At 33.8% G+C, this 10,508-nt stretch overlaps 1 protein-coding gene across 1 annotated transcript in view; it reads left to right on the top strand.

Annotated features, from left to right (window-relative positions):
* Positions 1-10,508, top strand: part of LOC106884495 (synaptotagmin-11) — a 111,163-nt gene that overhangs the window by 54,939 nt on the left and 45,716 nt on the right. Inside the window, exon 2 of the mRNA XM_014935916.2 lies at positions 4,875-5,707. Coding sequence (XP_014791402.1) covers positions 4,875-5,707 — 833 coding nt within the window. The remainder of the gene's footprint in view (positions 1-4,874; positions 5,708-10,508) is intronic.

The raw sequence follows: 10,508 nt of genomic DNA, 5'->3' as shown, positions 1-10,508 counted from the left end.
TATATATATATATATATATACATACACTCATATGTATATATATATATATATATGTATATATATATATATACATATATATATATATATGTATATACACACACATATATATATATATATGAATACACACACACACACACATATATATATACATACATATACATATATTTACATGCATATACACACACATACATACAAGTGTGTGCGTGTGTGTGTGTATGTGGGTGTGTGCATGTGTGTGTGTCCACGTTTGTGTCCAATAGCTGATGTTGGTTTGTGTACATGTCTTTAACTTAGTGATTTAGCAATAGAGACTCATAGAATAAGTACAAGACTTTAAAAAAAGATGAAAAAGAAGTGCAGGGGTTGATTTGGTAAACTTGAACCCTTCAAGTTTGTGCCCCAGCATGGATGCAGTCCAATGATTGAAACAAGTATTAAAAATAATGGATTGGTTGAGTCTTTGGTAAGACATAAAGGCTGAGAGGTTATTATAGTCTGTGATATGTATGACTAGTTTTCTACAATAGCACAATATTGGACTGATCCCTGAGTTTGAGATAAATGTAGAAGACAAAGAAAGAAAGAAGGAAGGAAAGAAGGAAAGAAACAAAGGAAGACAGAAGGAAAGAAAGAATTTATTGCGAGAGAGAAGGAGAGAGAGAAGAAAAGAGAGAAGGAGATATAGAGTGCTAGAAGGTGAGATATTTGTTGAATGAAGACCAGAGACATATATCTTTTAGCCCAGTGAGAAGGTAGGCCCTTGGCCCAGTAAAGAGTTCTGATAAAACTTACAGTCAGGAGGATTGGAAGATATTCTCAAATGCTTGCAACAGAATGGACTCTACTAAAGGCACACAAGGTACATTTTAGGGGTGTATTAAACCAGTGATGATTTGTCTATCATCTAAGTAGGCCATGCCAGGATTTGAATTCAGAATGTAAAAGGCTGAGATAAATACCGCAAGCCATTTGGTCCACCATTCTTACAGTTCCACCAATCCACAACTCTTAATTGATATATTTTTAGCAACCATAAAAGGATGATATGCAAAATTGACCATAGTAGAATTTGAACTCAGAATGCAAGGAATTAGAACAAATACAGAGATATTTTAGCTGATGCTCTAACAATACTGCCTTTGGGGATAATACCAGTGGTGTAACTAGGGTGTGTGTTGCTGGGGCAGCCCTTGAGCTTGAAACTCTCCCCAGGCCAAAGTAGCCTATACAGTCTTATGCAGTAAACTCCAAAGTACCATCCCCATAAAAATGTCACCTGGGGTGAACTGCCCACCCCTTTAGCTGCATTAATGTATAATGCATATCTGAGCAGGCTTCAGAGTTTACTTATATTTGGCAAATGAGCAAATGGTGACAATAATAATAATCCTTTCTACTAAAGGCATAAGAACTGAAATTTGATGGAAGGGGACTAGCTGATTACCTTGACCCCAGTGTTTCACTGATACTTAATTTATCCACCTTGAAAGGATGAAAAGCAAGGTTGACCTCGACAATTTGAACTCAGAACGTAGCAACAAGTGAAATACTACTGAGAATTTCGTCCAGCATGTTAATGATTCTGCCAGCTCACTGCCTTAATAATAATGATAATGGTTTCAAATTTTGCCACAAGGGCAGCAATTTTGGAGGGGGGGATGAGTTGATTACATCAATCTCAGTGTTTCACTGGCGCTTAATTTATCAATTTCAAAAGGATGAAAGACAAAGTTGACCTTGGCGGAATTTGAATTCAGAATGTAAAGATGGACAAAATACAGCTAAGCATTTCATCCAGCATGCTAATGATTCTGCCAGCTTGCTGCCTTAATAATAATAATAATAATAATAATAATAATAATAATAATAATAATAATAATAATAATAATAATAATAGTAATAATAATAATAATAATAATAAAATCTTGGTAAAAAAAAATTACTTCAAACATTCAGCAAACATGGAGAAGTCCATTTTCCAGTTTTAAAGAATGCACATAAAACTAGAATTTAAGCAATTAATATTCTGAAATGGAAATTTTTATTGCATGTGATTTTTTAATACCTGAAATAAGACATCAAAGTGGAATAACAATTAACTTTCAGTTGTATTAGTCAAACATTTCAAGTGTATTATGCATTCTAGAATTAGTGTAAAGGCATTTACAGTAATAAAAAATAGCTTTGTTTTCATGTATTCTTCAACGCAATCATTTAGAAGACAGATTTATAGTCACACTGAGAAGAGTAAAAGATTTTAAAGAGACATGTATTCATAGCAGTGTGGTTAACAAGAGCTCTTCACGATCATATTGTTTTGGAGTATTTCACAGAACAGTACTTGGTGTTAGCATTTTTAAATGTAGCATCAGATTGACCAAAATCATGCTTTGTGGGTGGTATTTGGGTGACAGAAACTGTAAACACACATATATATTTGTATATATCATGATCATCCCCTTCTTACCATTTGGCATCTGTTTCCCAAGCTGATAAGAGTAATCACAAACCAATTAGTAATATTTCAAACTCATTTAATACATTTGTTTCAAGTGGCTATTTAACAATTTTTTATGTAAGTAAATCCTCATCAGTGACTTACAAACATAAATTATATTTCATCTGTAAATAACTGAAGATGGTATAATCACATAACAAATTGTTACATAACCACTTGAAATGTATGTATTAAATGCATTCAAGATATTAATAAGTTTGCAATAATATCTTATAATACACGACTCATATATATATATATATACATATATATATATATGTATTCCCGAGAGTCATACTAATATATCCTTTTGTTATTTACACCACCTGTCCTCGTCTGTTGTTATTATTTGTATATTCTCCCATATATATATATATATATATATATATATATATATATATACACATGCATACATGTGTGTGTGTGTGTGTGTGTTTGTGTGTGTGTGAATATATGACAAGCTTCTTCAGAGTTTTTAGTTTTTGTTCACCAAAAAAGTAAAAAGTAGTGAAGTACTGCAGTATTTGAAGTGTAACACTAAATTTCCTCTATTAAAATCCAATTCATTATTGTGCCTGTTCTGTGTTTCTTGGCAAAATATTGTGTAAAAACCAATAGTTTTAGCTTTAAAATATGGCACCACTTGCATTCAGTCATCCTGAGATTGTCTTCTGAGATTTTTAATTCATTAATTTTAAGAGCCAATTTAGGTCCTCTTTAATTTGGAGCAGGAATAACATGGTGGCTATTAGTACAATTAGAGTTCATTTGTTAAAGACTGAAAGTTAAATATATATAGGAAGTGAGTTGAACTAGAATGAAATTCTAGGGAAGAAATCTGGTATACAAAATTGAGGTAGTTTTTAATTAAGATATTCCTCTACCAAGATACCTGGTGCCTGGCTATACTCAAAAAGACCTGTACCCCACAGCAGAAGTCTTAAGACTGATCATTCTAAGGGTGTAAAGCATTTGTGGTGATGCCATGTAAAAGCACCCGTGTGGTGCCACGTAAAAGCGCCCATGCAACATGTAAAAGCATCCATGCAACATCACATAAAAGTGCCTGTATGATGTCACATAAAAGTGCCTGCGCAATTCCTTGTAAAAGAGCCCATGCAGTGTTATCTAAAAACACCTGGGCGGCACCCCATAGAAGCACCTTTGTAGTACCATGTAAAAGCATCCAGCATACTCTGTAAAGCAGTTGGCATTAGAAAGGGCATCCAGCTGTAAAAACCATTTCAGATCAGACTGGAATCTGGTACAGCTCCCCCAGCTTGCCAGCTCTGGTCACACTGTTCAATCCATGCCAGCATGAACAATGGATGTTAAATGATGATGATGATCACCATATCATACTTAATGTATATACACTGTTGATCAACCAGCTACTGCAGTATATTTTCTGAGATATATGTACCTCTAACGGATTTTCTGTGTTAAACATACAATAAGTATCAAAAGGACTGAAATGAATCTGGTGTTCTTACTGGCTACTGCTGAGACAATTTTTGACACTGTGTTTTTAATGCAGTCAGTCCATAAAAGACACTATCTCATTAATTTTTGTCACTGTGTTTTTAATGCAGTAAGTCCATAAAAGACACTATCTCGTCAATTGACCAGTAACTGGTCAATTGACAGATTAAATGCATTAAGTATGTTAGATGGCTAGGAGAGAAAATGTTTGGTGAAATTCTTGAGACGAGGGCTGGAAAACAAATAAGACAGTAAAAATAACAGGAGAAGGATAACAAAGAGTATTAAATGTGTTCATGACTAGGTGCAGACCTGGTTGTGTGGTTAAAAAATTTGCTTCTTAACATGGCCTTGGGTTCAGTCCTACTGTATGACACTTTGAGCAAATGTCTTCTACTATAGTCTTGGGGCTGACCAAAGCCTTGTGAGTGGATTTGGTGAGAGAAACTGAAAGACATGTTCTATATATATATATATGTATGTATATATATGTAAGTCTGTGTTATATATATGTATGTGTGTCTTTTTGTGTCTCCTTATAATTACATTATGATATAGTTGAAAATAAGTCACTGTCATACAGCAGTGACCTCCCTTCCCAATGTTGCATGAAAATCTGTCCTGCCATGGGAAAATAATACCTTGCTTAGAATCAAGTGAATATTGGTGACAGGAAGGGCATCCAGCCACAGAAAATCTGCATCCTTGAATTCTCTTTGACCCATACAAACATAGAAAGTGGACATTAAAACATTGATGGTGGTGGTGGTGGTGGTGGTGGTGTCGGTGGTTTGGTGGTTGTGGTTTGATGGTGGTGGTGGTGATGATTAAATATATTCATGAATGAATTAATTCTGATAAATTAATTTTTGTTTCTTTTGTTTTTATGTTTCAGTTTCTACCAGTGCTATTTTTGGAGTTTGCTTTGGTGTCATGGTAATGTTTGGTACAGCTACAGCCATTGCTTATAAATGCTACAAAAGACAGCTGGCCAAAAATGCACAGAATCGACTCTCTTCAGCCATTAAGAAGGGACTGAAAGAGAGCAATAATGGAAACTTGAAAAAGACGTCCTCAGCTCGAAAAGTTATCATGAAATCTAAAGCAACAAGCCCAACCTATCCTTCCTCGGGTGAGCACATTGGTGGAAGTCTTGCCGAGAGGGGCCAAAGCAGTGGTAGTGGGACAAGTGGTGGAGGGGGAGGCCCCCTTCCATCACAATTTGACCCAGGCCATGTGAAAGCCGAGTATAGTATCGAGAATGAAAAAGACGGTGCAACACCTGAGAAGGATGAGTGTATGCGAGAGAAACATGAAGATGACTTGAAAACACAGCATCTTGGAACACTTCATTTCTCAACTGAATATGATTCTCAGAAAAATGCTCTGCTGGTGACAATCTTGCAAGCCTCAGAGCTTCCACCGAGAGATCCAAGCATAGGAGGATGTGACCCATACATCAAACTGCAACTGCTTCCAGAGAAAAAGCACAAATGCAAGACTCGGGTTCTCAGGAAGACACTGAATCCAGTTTACGATGAAACATTCACATTCTATGGTATTAGCTATAACCAACTAGCTGGTATCACCCTTCACTTTGTTGTCCTCAGCTTTGACAGGTTCTCACGAGATGAAATCATTGGAGAAGTTGTTTACCCTCTGTCTTCTGTGGATTTGTCACAGAAAGAAGTCTCTTTGTGCAAGGACATCACACCAAGACATCTCAAGGTATTTGACTCCTTTTCTTATTGCTATTTGGAATGCAATTAGATTAGAGAAAGTATTGCACTTTTGGCTGGTATTTTTTGGTGACATTTTCATTTTTTTTATGTGTTTAACTAGGTTCTTTTTGGTAAATATGTTACAGAATTCCAGGCACATTATTATTATAATTACTATTATTATCAACTCAATAGATAACTATATTTTCTGCAATTACCTAAAGAATCATCTTCTTTTCTTAAATAATGAAAATAAAAAATTTATAACTAAAATGAAGAATTTACCAAATTCTAACACATTGCAGCATAGCAATGCAAAAGCAATTCTTAATTTCTGCACTTATTGCTACAGGCACATGCATGGGCACACACACACACACACACACACACACACACACACATGCACACACACACACACACACACACACACACACATGCATATACTCACTCACATTCACATACATACACACACTCACACACACACATAAACAAACAATTATCTTTTCATATATATGCATATTTATGGAATATACTAAAGCAGTGGAGTAGCAGAAAGAGTAGAGCCTAAGTCTAAAAGAATTTCAGTTCAATATTCTTTATTCTCTATACAAATATCTCTGTGATCCACTTTGATTTTCATCCCTCCAGAATTAATAAAATAAACACTGGGATAAATTCAATCGACCATTGATTAATGAGTGGTCTTGTAGCAATTAGTCAAATATTAATTAGTTATTTCTCTGCTTCTGAAACATAGTATTACAATGGATTAATAGTATAATCTCGGATTTAGAAAGGTTTTTCTTAATATCTACGCATTAATCAATTTAAAAAGAATCACACTTTTGAATATGGTTTTTGAGGAGTGTGTTAGCTCTTTAAAATATCTGTTTTAAACATAAGTCATTACAGTGAACTGGAGATAAATGCATACTGTTTTTATTGCAACATTACTGTATTACAATATATACTGCTGTATCAAAACTTAATGAAGTGCAGTACTTCAAGTAACAGCAATGTTACATAACAAATAAGCAATTAGTACAGTAAAAAACATCATTGTTTATATTTTTAAAAATGTTAGCTCCTATTGAAAACATTTCTTTTCAAATTTTAATAGCAATGAGATATAAATAACAGTAATTTTTGTTGAGCTGATTTTCAATGAAAGCACTGAAAATAAGAAAAAAATTTCAAAATTTCTTTTCATTTTTGTAATTTAGTTTATTAAGTTGCAATCACTGTATTGACCAGATGTTGTTGTACACTGCTGTCACAATTCACTTCCAATTACATATGTAAACAAACTTTTTTTGTTTTTGGAAGCATCGAATGTGTTTCATATACAGACAAGGAAGTAATATTTTGAATGCAGTATAGCCATGAAAACAGCAGAAAGATTGGGTATTTTACTCTTATAAGATGGAAAAGGTGGCCAGCAGACAGCCATTTCCACAAAGCTTATAATACAAATATATTATAGCTTATAATACAAATGTATTACAGAAAACTATAATGTAAATATACAATAGTTTTGCACTTTCAGTATTCTCCCAGCAACTTTTTTGTCTTATAAGGGTAAGATACCCAATATTAATGCTGTTTTCACAGCAACACTGTGTTCAGAAAATTACTTTCTTGTTTGTATAATATGAAGCACTTCCAGTTCTTTCTTGGTTGCATCGTTCTTTTCTATCTTGTCCCAAATTGTTTAACTAAATTGTCTTTCCATTATCTTGGAGGCTTTTCAAGTGACCTTTTCTGATTTCTTGAATGCTACTCAACATTTGCAGTCTTATACACAAGTGAGAGGCGAGCAACTACAAAGAAAGAGGAACATCAATTGGCTACAACACAAAGGGTCATGGAGAGATCCATGCTAGAAATATCAATGTGAGAGCATGCCCTAAATGAGGTATGAGAACAAAGCTTCGTAGAATACTGAAAGCACCAAGCTAAAGTACATTTACATAATAGCTTACTGTAATACATTTGTATTATAAGCTATAATATATTTATATTATAAGCTATAATATATTTATATTATAAGCTATAATATATTTGTATTATAAGCTATGTGAAAGTGCATGGCCTAGTGGTTAGGGTGCTGCTCTCGTGATCATAAGATTATGGTTTCAATTTCTAGACTGGATGATGCATTGTGTTCTTGAACAAAACACTTCATTTGACATTACTCCACTCCACTCTGCTAGTGGAGATGAGCAATCATGCAATGGACTAGCATTCATCCAAGAGGGAACTAAAGACCACAAAATCCCCAAAACTGACCTTATGAGCTTAAGGCTCTGGAAGGAGCTCTGATCTTTTTGTTTTTGCTAGACTATAAGCTATAAGACACTTGTGTTATAATTTATGCATACTGTATTAAGCTTCAGTTGATACAAAGTGTTTATGAAGTTTGCTCCATAACTATGAAGTCCTGGTTTTAATCTCATTACTTGGAATCTTGGGTAAATAGCATTTTCTATAATTTGGGGCTGACCAATACCTAGTTAATGAAATTGGTAAACTGAAACTCTGTAGAAGCATGTTGGCTGAACTGTGCTTGTAATTTAAAAGAACAGCTATGTCACATACCATGTGTCATGCTAGTCTGTGGAATACTTAGCTGGTTTCATGTTAATTCAGAAGCAGGTGATTCGGTTGATCAAACAACTGAAACTTCATCTTTGAATAAAGATCCACTTCCATTTAGTTTCAAAACATGCTGCTGAATCAAAAGCATAACTTTTAAATAAAAATTTTTAGCATTAGAAAGTGCTTCCAGCTGTAGAAACCATACCAAAGCTGACATTGGGGCCTGATGAAGTTCTGCAGCTCATCAGATCCTATCCAACCCATGTTACCATGGAAAATGGACGTTAAATGATGAAGATGATAACAGTAATAATTCTTGACCAAAATATTTTTACTACAACTACATAGATGAGGGAACACTAGTCTGAACTAACCAGTGTATAATAATGAGTCTAGAAGTATCAATTGGATGGGTTAAACTAATAAACTAGATAAAACAGTCTGTTTTTATTGCTATATTGCAAAGAGAATTTCCAAAGTATTTCTTATATATGTGTACTTAAAGTTCTGTTCTAAGATGACTTCAATTTAACCCTTTGTCCTGTCCTGTCTAATACATGTGGTACATAGGACAAATTTCCCTGGCATCCATGCATCAAATATGACACACATTCCCAATTTTTTTCAACCACCGCAGTAACATGGGACTTATGAAAGGAAAGCATTATATTACTCAGAACATATGAAACAAGAGTTAACTAAAAGTTTAGAAACAAGCATGGACATTTAAGACAAACTTTTAAAAATGCTTTGGACAAGTGAAGGGTTAAGCTTGATTCTAGAAGCTTCAACATAAATACTAAGAACTGAATTCTTCTATATCATCTCTGTAAATGAACATATTTCTTTTTTGTTTAAGTACCTGTCCTTTTTGCTTTTTTGTAAGAAGCAGTATGAATATTAATGTAATTTATCAACTCTGGAATGATGAAAAGCAAATAGGACACAAAAGACATTTACAAGCAGATATATTCTAGACACCATATTGGATGCAATTAAGCATGTTGTCCAGCATGTCACTGCAGTGTCAAGTCACTTAATAGAAGAAGTCACATGTTTTTTCCTTGTTTTTGGTACATGTTATTCTTTTGCTGATAAACACACCAGTAGTTCATCTTAATGCTTGTCAAGACCTCTTTATATTTTCAAAGATCAAACACTCTTATGACAAAGTTTCTATGTATAACAATTACAACCTTATAACAAAACAAATAGTCAATAAAAGACATGAATATTTAATATTCAGTTTCAGCTCTCAATTTTCATACTCATCAAAGTTTCAATCAGAAATCATAATCAATTTTAATGATTAAGCATCTAAACATCTGGCTATTATTTATTATTTAATTTATCTAAAACAGCAGTAGCAGCAGAAGATGGCAGACTGACAGCATTATTAGCACATCAAGCAAAATGTTTAGTGGCATTTCTCATAGCTCTTTATGTTTTGAGTTCAAATCCTACCAAAGTTAATTTTGCCTTTCATCCTTTTGGGGTTGATAAAATAAGTACCAGTAAAGTACAGGGATCAATGTAATTGATTTGCCAAATCCCACACCAAAATGCTTGTTTTGAATGCTGCAATGGACTGATGTCCCATTTAGGAGGAATGTTGTGACCTTGTCACTTTGTGCTATGGAAAAGAGGTAACCTACCTTATATGTTTCAGGGCACAAAAAAATTAATAAAATAAACAACAAAAAACATCAGTAGCAGCAGCAGTAGCTTGAGAAGACATGTTGTTACCATATTACCTTCCTCAGCTAAATAAAAGCTTGTATTCTGTTACCTCTTAAGATAAATAAGATGTTAGCTGTAAAAGTGTATGAGATGCCATCACCATCTGCAGGACTTGTAGCAGTTCAATAAACAAATCAATAACCAGTCATATTGATACTGCTTATCCTGTTATAACTTACTGCATTTCCAGCAATGTATTATCCACTGCGGATGTCAAACAACAATGGCTGCCAACTTTATATCTAGGTATGTTGATAAGATAGAAAAGAAAAGATAAAAGAAAAAAGAAAAAGAAATATGAACTATGGAGACATAAACATACAAGTACAAACACACATATGGTATATGCTAACTATGAATATGTATTTGAAGCCTTTCTGACAGGTCAAATCTATAAATACGTTTCAAATGATGCAACCATAAATACACACACACACATATATATATATATATATATATATATATATATA

The sequence above is a fragment of the Octopus bimaculoides genome, chromosome 2, assembly GCF_001194135.2.
Source record: "Octopus bimaculoides isolate UCB-OBI-ISO-001 chromosome 2, ASM119413v2, whole genome shotgun sequence".
In the NCBI taxonomy this organism is placed as follows: domain Eukaryota; kingdom Metazoa; phylum Mollusca; class Cephalopoda; order Octopoda; family Octopodidae; genus Octopus; species Octopus bimaculoides.
Note: the sequence above shows the minus strand (reverse complement) of the source record. Positions and strands in the feature narration are given on the sequence as shown.